At 38.0% G+C, this 19,415-nt stretch overlaps 1 protein-coding gene across 4 annotated transcripts in view; it reads left to right on the top strand.

The window, feature by feature from the left end:
- LRRIQ1 (leucine rich repeats and IQ motif containing 1) overlaps nucleotides 1–17,342 on the top strand; it is a 100,246-nt gene extending 82,904 nt beyond the window's left edge. For all 4 annotated transcript variants that reach the window (XM_081878185.1, XM_081878183.1, XM_081878184.1 and 1 more), the window contains 4 exons: nucleotides 102–225; nucleotides 3,172–3,232; nucleotides 7,217–7,337; nucleotides 17,027–17,342. In XM_081878185.1, the coding sequence (XP_081734311.1) occupies nucleotides 102–225; nucleotides 3,172–3,232; nucleotides 7,217–7,337; nucleotides 17,027–17,160 (440 nt within the window). In that variant the 3' untranslated portion in view covers nucleotides 17,161–17,342. The remainder of the gene's footprint in view (nucleotides 1–101; nucleotides 226–3,171; nucleotides 3,233–7,216; nucleotides 7,338–17,026) is intronic.
- Nucleotides 17,343–19,415: the final 2,073 nt, after the last annotated feature.

Raw genomic sequence — 19,415 nt, 5'->3', positions numbered from 1 at the left:
CTGGAAGGAATTTGTTTTGTTTTGACTATGGCAGACCAACACGGCTACCTATCTGTAACTGGAACAAAAGGTTAGAACTTGAAAATATCTCTCATCCACAGGTAAGGAAGAAGCATTTGCTTATTGTTCCACAGATAAGATGGAAAGGAACAAAGAACGTACATACCAATGGCTTCATACACAGGTTTGGGATTTTGAAGCAACTAGCCCCAGAAATGAAAAATGGTGAGATCATTGCCTTTAAATTAGATTTTTGGATTGTAATAACACATCATGTAACATGAAACCCATCTTAATTGTCCTAAAACAAATATGCTTTTTTTTGCCAAAGGCTAGATTGCCAAGTTTCAAACACACTCCCGTTGAGAATTAATTTAATAAATTCTGCATCTCATTCTGCCACAAACCTTAGTGAATTGCTATGACATGCCAGCATGAAATATCACTTCATAATATCCATGAATATTTCTTCTGTCAGAAACCCAAATAGTTGTATTTATGAAAAATGCAGGAAAACATATATTTTTCTTGTATTCTTCAAGTTACAGAATGCATTCAAAATCATTGTCATTTAATAGCTAACCAGGTACCCTAAATAGTGCACCAATATGTGGAGACATGGCAGATGGTATTTTGAACTAGGCATGGGCTAGAGTGGACAATATATTTTACAGAAATACACAAGGAAAAAGGGAGCAGAAATAATACGAAGCTTTTGATTGTTTTTTTAAAAAATATAACAAAATTTCAGGTCTGCACATTTGAGGAAATGCGTCCCTTTAAACTTCAATGATTTATCTTTGTGTAAGTGGTGGTTCTTCAGAAGTCAAAAGAGAGTTTCTCTGAGGATAGTTATCAAGGCTGTCAGGCAAATGATACCTGCAGATGCGAGGCAATTCTGCCCTCAGATCAGGAAAAAAAACAACACTCCTCAGAGTTTTCTTGTCAGTGGGGGGGACAGCTGAATGACAAAAAGCATACAGGTGGACTTTTTAAAAATGTTGTCATGATTAATAAAGATGCTAAAGTGCAAGAGACAGGATCCAATTGGTGGAATATCAGAGGAACTAGTACACATAATTGGCATCAGGCCATAGCACAAATTCTGCCCCAGGAAGCAGGTGTGCACTATGATGCAACACTACTGGGATGCAGGTGGCGCTGTGGGTTAAACCACAGAACCTAGGACTTGCTGATCAGAAGGTCAGCGGTTTGAATCCCCGCGGCGGGGTGAGCGCCTGTTGCTCGATCCCTGCTCCTGCCAACCTAGCAGTTCAAAAGCACGCCAAAGTGCAAGTAGATAAATAGGTACTGCTCCGGCGGGAAGGTAAACGGCGTTTCCGTGCGCTGCTCTGGTTCGCCAGAAGCGGCTTAGTCATGCTGGCCACATGACCCGGAAGCTGTACGTCGGCTCCCTCGGTCAGTAAAGCAAGATGAGTGCTGCAACCCCAGAGTCGGCCACGACTGGACCTAATGGTCAGGGGTCCCTCTACCTTACTGTCACGCAACATGCTGTCCATAGGCAGCCTGGCAGTCCAAGGTTGTCTGTGCCTCCCAATTTTGGTTTATTGTTATTTAACATCATTTATATCCTACTTACTTGTAATAATAGCTCTAAACAGATCCCTCTCTTCCCTTATTTGCAAGCTATTTGCATTGAGATCAATGGTGCAGTGGACCCAGGGACAAAGTGCCACAATTGATTTCTCAGTAGGGATGTTAATGGCATGATTTTGTAGATAGAAGTTCAATTCATAGTTTAACCTTTTAAACAATATTTTATATAATGATGAGGTTTTTTATATACAGGAGTACCATACTTACCCTTGAAAAATATGTGTTTTTTTAAAACCAGGTGAAAAGATAAAACCATAAACTATAGTATTTTTAATCTTGAGCTCTGTAAGTTAGCAGAGGGGCCCAGATATTACAATTTTGTTTTTATTTTATTCCCTGGTTTTAATTTTCATAAAAGCATTTATAGAAGATAAATACAATAGTTTTTTAGAATTAAGGTCAAATGTCATTTATGCAATCTCAGTTGTTTATAACAACACACTCCTATATATGCCTACTCAGAAGTAAGCCATAGAGTTCAATTGGGCTTGTTTCCAGATAAGTAGGTATACTGTTGCAGTCTAAATCATATTAAATCACTTCTGTAATGTGTGTGGCACATTAATGGTAATAGCATTTGTTAGGATAATTTAGGTATTATGACTGATCCTACTTACCCTCAACTTGATGGCAAAACATCAACTGGAAAGGAATCAGAAGCCATGTGGTCAAATAACTGATAGACTTATCTAACCAAAACCAAGATTACTGCTATATAATAGACTGCTTGAATAAGATTGAATAATGATAGGTGTAATTTATACTCCTTCAATACACTAGTAAATTCGATAAATTTCTAGCTATTAAAGAACTTGCATTTTGAGAATTTTATCTTAAACTTTCTGGCAATGAATGACTTCCTTATCTGTTTGAGCCAGATTGTTAAAAATAATATTCCTTAAACCCACTGAAAATAAGAGCCAAAATTCTTAATGATATTTAGCTAAACATTTGACGACCTGCAGTTTCTAAGCAGTAGGTGTCATACAGCCCAGTGCTAACTATCATAGAATCATGGAATTGTAGAGTTGGAAAGACATGTTTATCCAGAAGTCCTATTGATTACAGTGAAACTTGCCAACAGGTAAATATGTACAGTTAAGGACAGGACCTAGTAATTGCCTTAAGCGTTTGTTTTGTATTGTTCTCAAACCGATTTAGTTGGGGGGGGGGTTATACTATGGGGGGGGGGTTATACTATTAAAATACGTTTAGCTGTGTTTATGGTATTCATACATTGCCATGAGACAATTGTAAAATGCTCTCCATATATTGTTTAATAGTGATATTTATGTGTGCCCAAGCAAGCTTTAGGTTTGTCATACAAGACCCCACTTGACACGCCTAGGAAATCACTTTTGAAATAGGGAGAAGACTGGGAGGAAGTAGTGTGTTGTGTGGTTTAAATTTGTTGCTCAAAGATAAGGCAAACAGCTCACTTGGTATACCAAAGCCCTTAGAGCAATTGAAATAGTTCATTGGATACTAGCTTTAGTATTCTGATACATTTTATTCTGTTACTGACATATTTGTCATTTTCCATTCACTGTATAGCAAACATTTCTTACCTGAGATAGATCCAGAAGTTATCAAAGGAGGAAGAGTTCAACATGTGGTAAGATGTTTTGTTTTGTTTTGTTTTTACCATGGTAACTGGTTTTTTAAAAATCTGGACATTTTTATTTCTATTTATTTATTTCTTTATTATTATTATTATTATTATTATTAAATTTATATGCCACCCTTTATCAAAAGATCTCAGGGCACAACATTAACTCAGTGTTCAACATTAAAAAACGATAACAATTGCAATCCCGTGCATTCTTAACTGGCAGTGAGCCCCACTGAACGCAATGTGACTTACTTATGGGTAAATATGCATATGATTGGCCTATAAATGCTTCTGAGATCAGGGTGAGACCTTTCTTTGAATGCTACAGCTGTGTAAAATCAAATCTGCATATATACATAATTCATAAGCCCTTTGCATTTGCCATCTGTCCCTCAATTGTGGGTTATCCCCTTGTATGTGTCATTACCAGTCCGCCAGGAGCTGCACTGGCTTTTGATAAGCTGCCGAGTGCAACGTAAGGTGTTGATTTCAAAAGCCCAGAATGACCAGGAACACAAATACTTAAAGGAGCACCTCTGCAATGCTCAGCAGGGATCAACAGGGAGGCCTTACTTTTAGTCCCACTGTTGTGTGGTGACACAAAGCAAGGCCTTCTCTGTGATGGCAGCCCAACTGTGGAAAATTACAATGAACCCCCTCAGTAACTATTTTTTGGCACCAGCTTAATTTATTCATTAAGACTTTTTGAAGATAAGGGAGAGTGTCTGACTGGCATGAACATTCAGGTTCTTACTAAATTACTGGAAGTATTCTATTGGGGAAAATGTTTTAGCCGCGATTTTAGTTTTTTATTATATTTTACGTGATTGCTTTGTAAACCAGCCTGTGATCTATATAGGTAAAGGGCTGTTTAGAAATAAATGTGAGTTGTGAGCCCTTGTTCCACTTGTTCAATTGCACATTGACTTTCAGCAGTACCTCAGATTTTGAGGTGCAGGGAGAATAGACAATGTACAGTGGTACCTCAGGTTACATACGCTTCAGGTTAGATACGCTTCAGGTTACACACTCCGCTAACCCAGAAATAGTGCTTCAGGTTAAGAACTTTGCTTCAGGATGTGAACAGAAATCGGGCTCCGGCGGCACAGCAGCAGCAGGAGGCCCCATTAGCTAAAGTGGTGCTTCAGGTTAAGAACACTTTCAGGTTAAGAACGAACCTCCGGGACGAATTAAGTACTTAACCTGAGGTACCACTGTATTAGGGTGGGTGTTGAATCCAGTTGTGTGAACAGCAGAGTACCACTCAAAAATAATTACTTGTGTATGAATAGCAAACTGACTTTACTCAGATGTATGCTACGTCCCCTCTGACGAACAACATAATACACTAACAAAATATGTGGGTGGGCTTTGTTCACAGTATAATACAGATTTATCTCTGAATTATGTTTGAGGAATGAATTTTACCCCCAGTCTGAATGACTAGTAACCCAGATTACTTTTTTGTATAAGCGCACAAAGAGATCAAGACCTGTTTGATACAGCCAGGCATGTTAATTGGTAGCTTCTGCCTCATGAATATATTAATTTCAAAACATTTATTGAAAACTTGAGATGAGTCCCAGCAGAATAAAAGAATAAAAACCAGCAATAAGTGTTTTAAATAACAATCAGTACAGTAGACTCTGCAGCAGCAGGAACGCAGCACCACAGTGTCCACTTTGTGGCCATAAGCATTCTGCCAGAGGTATGTTTTAGTGCTAGGACTGGGAGAACTCAGATTTCAAACCCTATTATGCCATAAACCTCGCTTAATGACCTTGGGCAGGTCATGCAAACTCTGTCTAACCTAGTTCACATAGTTGTGATGAGGACTAAAGTATCCTACTTTGAGGTCCATGGAAGAAAGGCAGGATGTAAATGTTGCAAATAAAATAAATAAATAGGACACAAGGCCAAAGTATCTCATCTGATAGGTTGTTCTTGGGTTCATCAGCATGGCACCCATGGCCAACAATATGCTCACCAGGACCTCATGTGGTACAATGAAATATTTCCTCAAAAGTCCTCAATAATTGAGAAAGTATTTTCTCTTTCTGCTCAGTCCGTCTGCACTGTCTTGGCCTCTCCTATACACCCTCATAGCAGCCATTTTGTGAGTGGTGCCCACGGCACTTTCTCAAAATTCCAGATTTTCCCACTGGTTCAAAAAGGTTGGTGACTCCTGTTCTACAGCCTCAAAATCATTAATATAAAAGTATGTCTTCACCTCACAGGTGTGCACATGGAGTAGGAACAGCCTTGCATAGCTAGGGCAGTAACTCAGCTAATCTAGCTAATCCCTTTAAGAAACCTGTAGGTCCCAGACTATAAAGGGATTTTAAAAGAGCCACCTTAAATTAAGTCCAGAAGGTGTCTACTCTTTGCAAAGTAGGATGAATATATTCCCAAATGTAAGCTTCTTCCAAGAGATGGGCAACAGAATTCTGCACTAGTTGAAGCTTCTGGTCTATGTTCATGGACAGCCTTCAATGAAGCACACTTCAGCAATACATTTTAGAGATTACAAAAGCATGGATCAGCATGGCAAAACCTCTCTTCTCCAAAAGGGGGCAAGACTATCGCAGATGAAGTAGATAAAACAGATGTTTGTCTAACAGATTGGGAGAACTTAGATCAGGGTCAACTGGCAGTTAGATTTCTGGCAATTAATAGTTGATCAGCAAGGGTCTCCTATTTTTGTTAGGAAAAACAGCAACATAATTACTTTTTTCTAGCTAAATTAGGCTGCTGAAATGTGTCCACAAGTTCATAGGCTCAGAGTGTGCTCAGAGGCTCCTTGTTCTTTAATTCCAACTGTCTTCTGCACATGGTTCCAGTTTGTAGGTCTTGGGGTTCTATTAAAAACCAAAACCAAACTAGATCCAAGAAACCTGAAGTATACTCCAGTTTATAAGAGTAGACAAACACTGAATGACTGCATTAATTTGTTCTGCCAAGATCTTGGAATCACCACAGTCATTACAGATACACTTCAGAAGCTGAGAGCACTTAGTCCATTGAAATAATTGAGAAATAAAGACTGTACTGTATTCTTAGGTCCTCCCTCAATGAGATGTAAGTGTATTTTAACTTTCTTGCATATGCACCAACTAATTTCACTAAAAATGTTAGTACATTTATGAATTGTAATTTTATTTATGTTTTAAACCTTAAATACAGCATTGCATTCACAAATAACACATTTTTAAACTCAGCAAAATTAAATTTGTATGTACATTTCAGTTTCATAGGCTGTGATCCTTACATGGAAATAAATCTAAACATAAATAGTCTTTCTTACAAGGATTTATGGTTTATGGACCAGTATTTATAATGTACAGATATGTGCATTGCTGAAACCATTGAATTAATTTCTCTATTCAATCTCCATTCTAAATCTAAAAACATACTGACATGAAAGAACGTTTTTCTGTTCTATTCTTTTAAATCCATCAATATGTTACATTTTAATATAATTATCTTATGCAAGCTGTACATAAAAACTCTTCTGAAGGTTTAGTTAGGTAGCAAAGATGAAATTACTCACTCAGTGTTTGATTGATAGAACTGATACTTGCTCTGGATTAAGCACAAATATGGCAAAAAAATAATCAAATATAACATTTCTGGCTTTCAACTCTGACTTTAAATTATAGACTGCTCAGTAAATGATCTTAAGCTGTTTAAGGTTTCATCAGTTGTCTGCAAGATTTATTTTCTTCAAAATTACTGTACTAAAATGTTGTCTTTTGTTGCTGCACTGATTCTGATCACAAACCACAATTTTAAGATCGCCTCCTATTTACAAAAATGCTTTGACATAGTGCATTTGTTCAGACTGGGCAGCAATAAAGGATTGTGGGATCATTCTGAAGAAGATTGTTTGACAGAGCCGGCTTGTTTATTTGAGAGTAATGTGAGCTGCATTCAGAAAATGTCATATTTTGTTTCTTGATTGTGTACATTCTCTTTCACTGCTTCCAGACAAGCCCTGTAAGGAGAGAAGACACGGATTTAGAGCTTGTTTCCATGACCAGTGGAAGTACTTTGACTCAGAACAAAGAAAAAAATAATCAGCCACACAGACACTCTGCAGGACCTTCAAGTAAGTTGTACTTTCCTTTTAATAATCAGCTAGATAAAGCTTGAATCACCTGACAGGGCTTAGCATCAAATGACACAATCTTAGCAGGACAGGGGTGGTTTAGTCTCTACTTCTGCCCTTATTTTGAACTTATTTAGAACTACCTAAATGTGTGTGTGTATCTGGCATATCCAGAGCGAGAAATATGTATGTATGTATGTATGTATGTATGTATATGTATATACATGTGTATATGTATAGACATATACATACATACAGTGCTTTTTCTGGGGGTACACAGGTATGCATACCCCTAAACATTTTGTGAATCTAAGTTTGGCCTCATTGAGGGGCAGTATTTCAATATGAGTAGGAAAATGAGAGTACCCCTAAACATTTGGGGGGGATATCATTGCATATATATATATATATATATATATATATATATATATATATCTAGATGTGTATGAATGGGAGAGTGATTGACAAATTGATTTAAAGAGAGTGTGTATGATAATGTGTGTGCATAAAACCATGTGGAAAATTAGAATCATCAGAGATTTTGTTTAACTAAAACCTATAATTTAGTTACTTATTCCTCTAGGCCCTACCAAACCCTTTGATGTTTCCTGAAGATGGGTATTTGTCTGCCACTTAAGGCCTAATCCTGAAACCACTTGCTCATTGGTAGCTTTCAGTGAGACAAATGGCATGGTTTCATTCACTTTAGTAGTGCAGCTTTGATTTAAAATGAGAGTCTTCTGTCTTTTAAATTGTTTAATCCATAAGTATTAAATCAGTAATTTGACATGAACAGTTTAGTGTACTTCTTTTTACAGAAGGTGAAGGCAAAAAAAAGAGTATAGTATGCAATTAATCCACAAACAGCAGTTAAGCACATACTGCAGTAAGTCTAACACTAAGATTTGCTTTGCGACCATACAAGTTGCAAAGTTTGGGCATACCAAAACTATATCAGTATAGCATCACACTACTTGATGTTATGATTCCTTCATAGAAAAGGTGGAGTTGGCACAAATGCTTAGGATGAAAGTGTATGTTGAATACAAGAACCAGGCAGCCTTTATTCAGAAACATATATTTAAATAGAATTGGTGGACAGGTAGAAATACGTGGTTTACCAGAAAAAGTAATCAGAAATATTTTAGTATTTAAAAACTATAAGAAAAATAAGATTGAGATATAATAATGTTTCAAAGGTACTTATTAGTGAATAAAGCTGAGGTCTGTTGCATTACTATGTTCATTTATATTCTATTTTTTCTAAGAAATCTGGAGAATCAATTTTCAAGCTTAGTGTAATTTTGGCTTAGAGAGTCAATTAGCTGCTTTTGGTACTGAAGAGTTTGTATGCCCCAGTGATTTTTGCTAATATTTTTAATTTGATTCCAAAGATGAATGCTTTTATGAAAAAACAAAATAAAAAAATTCCTTCCAGTAGCACCTTAAAGACCAACTAAGTTAGTTCTTGGTGTGAGCTTTCGTGTGCATGCACACTTCTGACTAACTTAGTTGGTCTTTAAGGTGCTACTGGAAGGAATTTTGTTTTGTTTTGACTATGGCAGACCAACACGGCTACCTATCTGTAACTGCTTTTATGAAACTCCTCTTGGTTTCAAAAGAGAATTCTTGCATGGCAACTCTAGACTTCCTTTGTTTTTGTTTTTGGTCTGGGCTATTTCACATTCAAAAAAGTCTAAGACTGCAATCCTCTGCATACTCTCTGGGAAAGCCCAAAGTGGGGCTTGCTTCTGAATGAACATGAGTAAGATTGCAACACATGCAACAGTCATGCTCTGAAACACTTTTTCATAATAATATAAAGGACTACAACACTTTTACATTTTTCCTACCATGGTAAAATAAATAATTACAATAATAAGTAAATCTATTTGAAAATATCTTTCATTGACTTGGACCTGGAGAAAGGCACACTCTGCAAACTGAATTGAAAGAAATGCATAAATTAGAAATTTGATGAGTTCCATTATTTGCTTTTTTAAAAGATAAATGATGCATCCTTCTCGGTAAAAGTTCCCTTTGCCAGTGAGGGGGGACAGTTTTTCATTCACTGAAAGATTGTGAGGCCTATGCTTCCCTTCAGCCTAATCCTCTCCTGTGATTATTTCTGTGTGTGTGTGTGTGTGTGTACATGTCGTGTTAACAGGCTTACAGTTGTTGATCATACATTATCTTTAAAAAAGCTTTCACCAATTATCATTGTATGCACATATGATTTAAATATTTAAATAAATGATTTCAGTACAGACCCAAGAAAAAAATAACAAAACAGTTACTTCAACTCCAACCTGCTAAATTCTACTTATTTCATATAACTTCAAACTGATGTAAACATTTTGCAGCAAAAGATTTGTTCTGGTCACTGTTGTTAAATAGCTGATTTCCTCTCACACACAACCGTGCTGTATTTGCTGCTAAGTAATACAATATGGTAAAGGATTTGGATAAATTGTAAAATACGTCACACAGTTCTAGATAGACTGGTGAAAATTCTATGACGTCTTAGCAGACTTTATGGTATGCCGATACACTGATTTGCAAAGTCTCTATTTTTCTTTCTTCCTGCCCCCTCCAATAAAAGTTCCAAATATTTCCTATACTGCATTACTTATCAAAACAGAGTTGTATGTCAACTTTGACATCTGTTAAAGAATAGAGGATTTAGTCGGGGGGGGAGGGGACAGAGAGAGAGAGAGCGCACAGAACAAATCATTAGCAAAGAAAATAGATTAAAGAGAAGAGAACTTAATGCCTGGGGGAAATGAGCATTTATTCAAATTTAAGAAGTCTTTTCAGCACACATTTAATTCTGCAGGTTTTTTGTACATGCAAGCACCTTAAAAATCTGTCTCAAAATATTATTGAAATTTTGAATAGCTGGGTACAAATAATTTAAATCACCTGAGTGTCTAGCAAACGCTTTTTTCATTGTAACGGTCACAAAATTTTACATTGTAATACTAAACACACATGCAGTTTGCCAAGTGCTATAGATTATAAAGGATGCTTCCATCCCAACCCAAATACCTTGGACTTCCCAATTCAGGCAGAAGTATTCCAAGAGCAGACTCAGGTTGTTTCATGCCAGCTCTAGGGAATGCATATGACACAGATGTAGAGCAGCCTGGGTACATTTTGAGGGCACCCTTTTCTATACTGTAAGGCCTCTGCTGTGGCATCTGACTGCTCTTACTGCAACAGAGTCCTTGGAGCATGCAAGGCTCCCACATTCCATGCCTGAAGCTTCTGATCTGCTAAAGGGATAATAATATCATTGACCTCATGTCGCACCAGAAGCCTCAGAACCTTTGCTAGGTCCACCATGTATGCAATTTCTGGAATGGTGCTTCAAGAACATGGTGCTTCTGTTCCAGGAATTCAGCTTCCAGGGTTATGGCTTGCTGCTCCTGTGAAAACATATCAAGGCAGTAATGGTTTATATGCACAAAACATGATGTAGTACTAGGTTGAACTGAGGGAAAAAACAATTCTGTATTTATCTGTTATATCAAGGCAGTAATAGTTTATATGCACAAAACATGATGTAGTACTAGGTTGAACTGGGGAAAACCAATTCTGTATTTATCTGTTATTGTAATTGTGGTTTTATAAAGAGTAGCTTTTGTGTATGAATGTGTGGTTGTTGTGGCATTAGTTTGACAAAAACAGGGCTTGTGATCTCAGAAACATTACAATGAAATATTGGCCTTTTGGTAACAATCATAAGCAGAGAACTCTGTTCTTTTTTGTTTCCTTTTGTCTCCTCCTAACACATTTGTTGACTTTGAAATTAAGGGTTATCCTACATGAAGAACTCTCAAGAAAAACTAGAGATGGGAAGGTTGAGGGCAGTACCAATATGTTTGGTACTGTAAACTTAGCTAGGAGCCATGCAGCAAGTTGAGATTTGTAACAGAATGTTATAGTGTGAAGTGTTCAGAGTCCAAGCCAGCCAGTCTTTCCTTATTCCTGGGTACTATATTCCACTCTCCTTTTTCCCACCCCATCAATTGTGAATCTTATATATTATTAGGCTATTTTGGAGTTTTTCCCCACAGAGGGTTTTTTCTTCTATTTTTCATCCCTGCAAACCTCAGTGCTACACCAAGAATGTTGGTATCTCTCTTTGTTTCCCAGTGGCCCAGTTAAGCTACATAGACATCGGCACTTAAGATTGCTGTTTGATGAAGTAGTGATATGGCTCTGCTGCAGCAAAATTATTGTGTGTTTCTATGGAGTTCACACAGGAGAATTTACAGATTGGTTTTTCCCAGAGTTCCTCGACTTTCTGTTAACAATGATGTATCAGATAGGAAGATAAAGATCACTAGAAATCATTATTCTCTTGCTATACCTACTTACACCCATATTATGCTTGGTACACAACATACATTTTCTAAATGGCAGAAAGGAATAAGGCAATGATTCCAGAAGCCATAACTGTCCATTTAAGAATGTCCTCTTTCTTCTCCATCAAAAATATATTTATAAAAGCAATGCAATAAGAAATTATCCAGCACCTGAATAATGCTGCTGAAGTTATGAGAGGCAATGCCACATCATATATACATACAGTGAAATCTGTTTTTCAAATGCTGGAACTTATGTAACCAAAATAACACCATAGGGAGGGAAGCAAAATCCTTAAAAGATGGCAAAATGAAGCCCAGTGACTACTGGTGTTTAGTGGGCACACAGCACTAGTTGATGGGTGGAGTAAGGGCACAGAAAACCAGGGTATAAGGGGAATGGAGGAATGTCTGTCTGAAACCTGAACAGGAGCATCCCAGGCTGCAACATTATGTTACAAGTCACACTTGCACTTCCCCATGTAGTTCTGTGTGGGATTTTGAAGCTACAGGATACACTGTGGCTGTTAACGTCAAATTTAATAATACAGGTTCCTTTACTGAGGATACAGTTTATGAAATAAATAAGCAGATTGGTGGGTATCTTTTAGGAAAGATAATGCTCATAACATTATTAAATAAAAGTAAACATTTTATTTTATTTATCAAATGAAAATCACATTTTGAAGCTCAAGTCCCTAATACAAAGTTTTAGATACTGCCCAGCAGGATTCCTTTTGTTGTTGTTGTTCTTACCCAAGCCATATTAGAATGAAAGGAAGCTTAGAGCACAGATGCACTCTTGCACAATTCGCATTCATTTCCATGATCTTTTTGAAAGAGATGCTCAGGATAGATTGCATCCTATTGCTATTTAAGTAGTAGTCTTGTAACACTTTTCACCAAATCTCTCGAAGTGCCAAACCACTTCAGAACAATATTTTTATAAATGAAAACAGACTCAGAGATACAAAGGCTGGGTAGGAAGTAAGGAAGATAAGAAAATAGATTTCATAAAGATAGACAAAGAAATAGTTCATACCCTCATAAAATTTATAAGAGGCAACAACTTATAATGACAATTATTGGATCAAGGATGTCATACCAAAACAATAGCCCTGAGCACTTTCTTCAGTCTAAACACAAAATGAGGGACTGACTCTTTCACAAGAAAATTACAGTTTCAAAAACTCTAATACTGTTCCTCCCACCTACCTTTTCCTCATCACAATTTTCCAACCTTAAAGTTACGCCTCCAGTTAAGGAAGCAGACAAACTCAATAATGTTGCTTTCTCACTTGGCTTAATTAGAAACCTCACCAAAGGCATAACTGGATTAACATCAGTGTTGCTCTTAGAATAGAGTTCCTTATCTGGTTCTTATAATTTTAATGGGGAAAGTTCACTATAAGTCCAGCGTTATTTCTGATTAACCAAACAGCATGGGTTGAATCCAGGCTTGCCTGAAGAAGAGTCTCACTAATTGGGGGCTTCCGAGGGTGAAAGGGGAGGAGACAGTTTTCAGCAATTCCTTCTTACTTCTTCAGCCCTCTGCTCCATAGGGATGGGGGGGGGGACGGACTCCGGAACAGTGTAGGCAGTGGCACAGGAGGCTGCAGCAAGGAAGAGATCAGCAAAAATTGGCTCCTGCAGGAGCATCCAGTGAGTGGAAGCATCCACTGGATTAGAGTACCGTTTGTACAAGAAGGAATCCTTCCATTCACATAGGGAAATGTCTAGATGCAACTCAGTCACATAAGATGAACCACATTTATTTTTTTCCTTAATACTTCTGTTCTAATCTTAAGTGCAACTTCTTGTAATTGGTATAAGTTCTTGTGAAAGCTGTTAAAGAAGCAGGGTTATAGAGTTTACACCAGGGGTCAGCAAACTTTCTCAGCAGGGGGCCGGTCCACTGTCCCTCAGACCTTGAGGGCAGCCAGACTATATTGGGGGGGGGGGATGAACCAATTCCTTCTCACGCTGCCCCACAGGGGCCTGGGAAGCACCCCCTGGCCTGCCCCAGAGACACCATTCACCTGGGAAGCTTGTAGCCAGGGCTGCTATAACAACCATCCATGCAAGCCTTTGGGAGGCAGAGATGTGAGAGGGCATCAGAGGAGGGAGGGAAGGAAAGAGGGACAGAGACCAGGGTTGCCCACAGCACCCCTGACCATCATTCAAAGCACCCCAGGGTGCCATGGCACACTGGTTGAAAACCTCTGGACTGATCCAAACAGCTCTTCTTAATATTTTTAAAGTCATTGAATTACCTTCATTTATCGGACGAAGCCATATCAGAGGTTCTGGATGATTTTGACTATAAACACATCCATCTAGAGGCCATATCCACATTTAGTAGCCGTGTTGTATACACTGCAAATGTATAAACAAAACTCATACTGTGAAATATACTTGCAAAAGACTTATGCATCTCAAGGAACTGAAGTTGGCACCAGTTGGTGTGTACTCAAATGGAAAGATGCATATTTTCCTAATTTAATATGTGGAATTACATTAAAATTACACATTCCTTCTAATAGTGAACCTAAGTAGGCAAGTGTCTGTTTGAAAGCATAATGAGACCACCTAAAAGCAAGTGGCTATATCCAACATAGACTCACTAAGAATGATGGGCATGACCAGACATTAATTTTTATGGCTCTACTCTGAGTTGGACTTACTTGGATACAACCCATGATTCTGGTTTTCACATACTTGTTAATTAGGCATGCAAAAGTTTATGTGAAAGGTTTTTGTATAAAAAAGGGGGGGGGGAGCCTGTGAGCTTCCATGACCTGTAGAATGTCGAAAGAATAGTGATGAGAAAAATATGAGCAAGACTTCTAATTGCCTGGAGAGGGAATTTTGGGCTCACATTAAAAATGAAAGACAGAAATTCCTGTCTTTTGCTTTTGGGGGCAGGGCGCAGTACAGCTTAATCACAACTATAATGACTCATTTCTGCATTGTTTTCAATGTGCACTCTAATTTCCATTTTGGGAAGTGCTGAATGTCTGCACGAAGCAGAAACTGGGGACACTGTGTGAAATGCACAATTAGGCTATGTTCACAGTGTGAAGCACTTTTGTAGATAGTGCTTTTTAATTGTACACCTCTTCACATCATTATAATACTAGGCAAAGCAGCCACCACTGTCCATGTTGTCTGTACACACAGGTGGGTATGTATACCAACCAGTACATGTACACCAACACATTGGTGTTATCCACTCCCCTAAATTTGTGTTCCCATGCCTCCTGGCTGTGGGCAGAAATGATGTAATGCCACACTGCAGCTGAGCACATGTTGTTCCATAGTACTTTTCTGAAATTATTTTTGGTCATTCAAAATGCTAGCTGTCCCTAAAAAGAGACTACAGAAACTGATGTACTGATTTATCAATATACAGTCTGTTCCATGGGTGTAGCCAAGGGAGGGCAAGGGGGCAGCTGCCCTGCCCCATCAATCTAAATCAATACAAATCTGAGGTTATACCCATGGTCTGTTCCCTGCTTTTCCTAGTGCATGTAGCTAGACTGGAAAATGTGAATTGGCACAGGCCTTGCAATGTCAGAAAGTCCACCCCAATAGAAGATGACATGAAAAAGCGCTCTCTGTGTACACAGGGAGACAGAAAGCACTTGAGAAGTTCATTCTCGGTACAAAATGGATTATAACCGTTCCAGCAGGATGAGCCTTATATATATGAATGGTGCAAGACAGGAACGATATGTGTGTGCAGCACCCCAAAAATGTACCTGCATCCCGCACAGAATGCACATTATCACAGTGTGGTTGTGGGCAGATGGACTGTGGAATGACAAAGGTATCAGTTGAAGCAGATGAAAATGGAAGAAGAGGCTGGAGTAATTAGTCAAATTAAGCTAAGGTTACCCTTGAGGCCAGGAACATTTTGTGGCAAGCGACACACACACATGCAGTGCTATATTCAACCACCGACAGTAGCAGTTATAGAGCAATGAAGCACTCAGATTCAGGATGGGCAGCCAGCCCTCATCCTGAACCCATTACCATGTGTATCTGAAGAAGTGTGCATGCACACGAAAGCTCATACCTAGAACTAACTCAGTTGGTCTTTAAGGTGCTACTGGAAGGAATTTTTTTATTTTGTTTTGACCATGGCAGACCAACACGGCTACCTATCTGTAACTGGAACTATGGAAGGCACCACATTGAGCCGCATGAAATGGAAGTCCATGTGTATCTGAAGAAGTGTGCATGCACACGAAAGCTCATACCTAGAACTAACTCAGTTGGTCTTTAAGGTGCTACTGGAAGGAATTTTTTTATTTTGTTTTGACCATTACCATGATCACTATATTGTATAGTGGAGGGAAGTGATAAAACTACATCTGACAAGCCCCAGAGAGTGCTATATGGCTCCTGTTTGAGGCTGATTGGAGCCCTACATAGTATTCAGAAATTTCTGAAGGTGTTATTGACAGCTACATAGTTACCATTGAAGACTTAAGATTTGAATAAAAATTCAATATTTAGGTCAGCTTTCCCCATTTCTTATTCAGTGGAGTAAATGGTGACTTCCTCTGTCTTTCCCTTGGTGGAAGTCTGGCTAGCGTATGTTGGGCTGAGAAATTGAAATAGTAACCCATTGGCCCTATAAATCATCTGGAATTTTCTTCATGTGGTTAAAAAATGCCAGAATCCATAAAAATGATATCTCTGTGCCACTTATGTGTTCGTGAAATATGGTATGTACAAATGATGAAGAAATAATTGGACACAAAAAGGAAACAATGAATATGTAAATTATATGTCTGGACTTTTTCAATTTGATTCTAATATTCCTAAAATACTGTTCCTGCCCATGTTTTTTACAAATCTCAGTTGCGAGATAGCATGTAAATGTGAATGAATTATCAATGCAATTTGTGAATGTGTTAACTATGTGTTTAAAATGTATATGCTTAATCAGAGGCATTCCCTTGTGAAATAGTATTCAGTGCTGATCACATTGTTGTCACTCTGCACATCTCTTATTTCCACCAATGTGGCTAGTGTGATTTCCCGGCCAATGAATGTTTTATCTGCATTTATTCAAAAGAAACACATGTGTGTGAGAGCACACACATATTAAATATCCACAAATTGCCATTGAGATCAAAGTTTTTAATCAGTTAATGGTTTTAAAGTAGCTTAGATTTTCTGCTAAAACTTTTTGAATTAGGAACTAAGTAACAAAATTAGGCATGATGAGAGGCTGCTGTTTTGTTATTATTATTATTATTAAAGATGACTTGAGCAACAGCATTTTAATAGCAATTTCTTCTTGTGTAGAAAAGGAGGCACCTGTGCCTGAAAGATCACCTTTGGGGCCCTCGCATAAAGAGCGGATATCATTTCGAGACCATCCAGTTCAGCTCAGCGGTGGATGGGGAAGTGGCAAAAAGAAGGCAAAAGCTTTGAAATAGTCATTGGACCTTCAGCATTTAAAACATATGGTGAGCCTGTGCATTGCCGTTCTTTTTGGATTCTGCAGCTGGAAAGTTCCTCAGCTCCATGTATGCTGTGTTTTATTTTACGCTGCATCATTTCCCACCTTTTCTTCTTCTTCATCTTCGGCTAAGTTCTTTTATAAATATCAGAGAAATTACAGTATTTGTACCTGAAATTTATTTTTGCAGTATGGTTTAAAAGCATGTATGGAATTATTATAAAGTGGCTGGTGTGATTCGGTGAACAAATGGATGTATACGTACAATAATGGTTTGTGATTGTGCAGTGGTATGTGACTGAGATAGCCTGATCCACAGTTGGATTTAAGTACATGTGTTTAAACTCGTTTCCTGTACCTCTCAATCAAGCAAAACAAATCAAATTGGCCCAAATCTAGGTATTTTGCCTCTCTGCTTTGTAGATTGGAATATGTATCTGTTAAAAAGTAAAATGTGGAATGTCCATCTTATTCCAAATATATTAATAATGTAAATAAGTTTTGTGTAAAAATGCATCAGTTTCTTCCCAAGAGTTGCACACCCCGGTGGGGTGAATGAATCCACATTCACAGCACATTAAAATTCAGTAATGTGATATTAAGATCTGTTTCATAATTCCAAATTATGTTTATTATTTTGTGGTACGTTGGCAGTCTTCTTACTTTTCAGGTCTGCTACCCTATTTTCCAGAATTAAAGTACCGTATAACTTTTAACATCACACAACAATTTTGTCCTAGCCTATTACTTCAGTATCCGTCAGAATCTACCCTTTTGTAGCCTCATGATGGGTCCGTCCCTTCCATGCCACTGATACTAATGTTGTTTGCATTACTTCACTGCATGTATGCTTTTCTTACTGAAGCAATGTTTCAGTTAGCGTGGTACAAATTGCTGACAGAATCTGGAGAAACAATTCTTTGGTTTTAAACTCTTCTATTTACTTTGGTGTCATTATATCCCACTGGAGCCTTGACCCACTCAGAAATACTGTTGAAGTAGAAAAGCTAAGACAGAACTCAAGGCTTCAGTCAATAATAATAATAAAAAAGATGTATTAGTATGTTGTGGCTGTGTTTAGAATATATTATACATTCCCTGACACAGTAAAGTTCCTATCATGTTGTCTGTTTTCATTAATGTCTTCAAGTTAATATGGTTTGGAAATGTTTCTCTTTGTCTAAGACCACTGTAGGGAAAACCAAAGCAGTATGGACCTCTAATATATTTTATGGCTGGGTTTGCGATAAATAGAAAATTGCACATTCGTCTTGCCAGCTATTTACTGCACACAAAGATTTGGGTATTGAATTACAATCTGTATTTTAATGTCTCATGTCATAATTCATTTTTTTAAATGAAAATGCTGCTAAACAGATGGTTTCAGCTTTCAGACTTACCTGCCCAACACTTGGATTTAAGAAGATGCAGTCCAAAACCCTAAGCACACTCACTTGGAAATAAAGTGCAGTGAAAATCAGTTGTGCAAAGTTGCTAGCTGTAAATTCACTGATATCCAAGTATTCTCATTTTAAGACATTTCAGAATTGAGCTGTCCAGGTTAAAATCTCAGCAGTGGAATTCTGTTCAGGAAGAATGCCATTTCTACTCTGAAAAGTTTCCCATTAACGGTGTGTGACTTGTCACATCCACACCATATGTTTAAAGCAGTCTTATACCACTTTAACAATTATGGCTTCTCCCCCAAAAGCCTGGAATCTATAGTTTGTTAAGGATCTCCAATGACTCTCAGCACACTTAACTAACTATAGTTCCCAAGATTCTTTGGGGGAAGCCACAACTATTTAAGTTGTATGAGATGTGGATGTGACCTTAGAATGGGGAGCCTTGGCAACAAAGCATACAGGATGGCCACAGTCCACTTGCTCAACCTAACCTACCTTCCAGGGATGGAAGAAGAAGAAGAGGAGGAGGAGGAGTAGTTTGGATTTGATATCCCGCTTTATCACTACCCTAAGGAGTCTCAAAGCACCTAACAACCTCCTTTCCCTTCCTCCCCCACAAGTTAAAAGAAGACAGGGAGCTATATATACTGTTTTGAAGTCCTTGGGGAAAGTGTGGAATATAATTTTGATAGACGTCCATCAACAGAAGTGCCCATGAAGAAGCTACTAAATTAAAATGGAAAGAGGTAACCCTCTTTCAGACATTACTTGCTTGAAAGGGGAAAGCATGGGGAAAGACAGTGCATGTTTAACCCCATTCAACATG

This window comes from Podarcis erhardii, assembly GCF_964252035.2.
Source record: "Podarcis erhardii genome assembly, chromosome: 10".
NCBI lineage: Eukaryota > Metazoa > Chordata > Lepidosauria > Squamata > Lacertidae > Podarcis > Podarcis erhardii.
The sequence above is the reverse complement of the archived record's forward strand: the minus strand, read 5'-3'. Positions and strand labels throughout refer to the sequence as shown.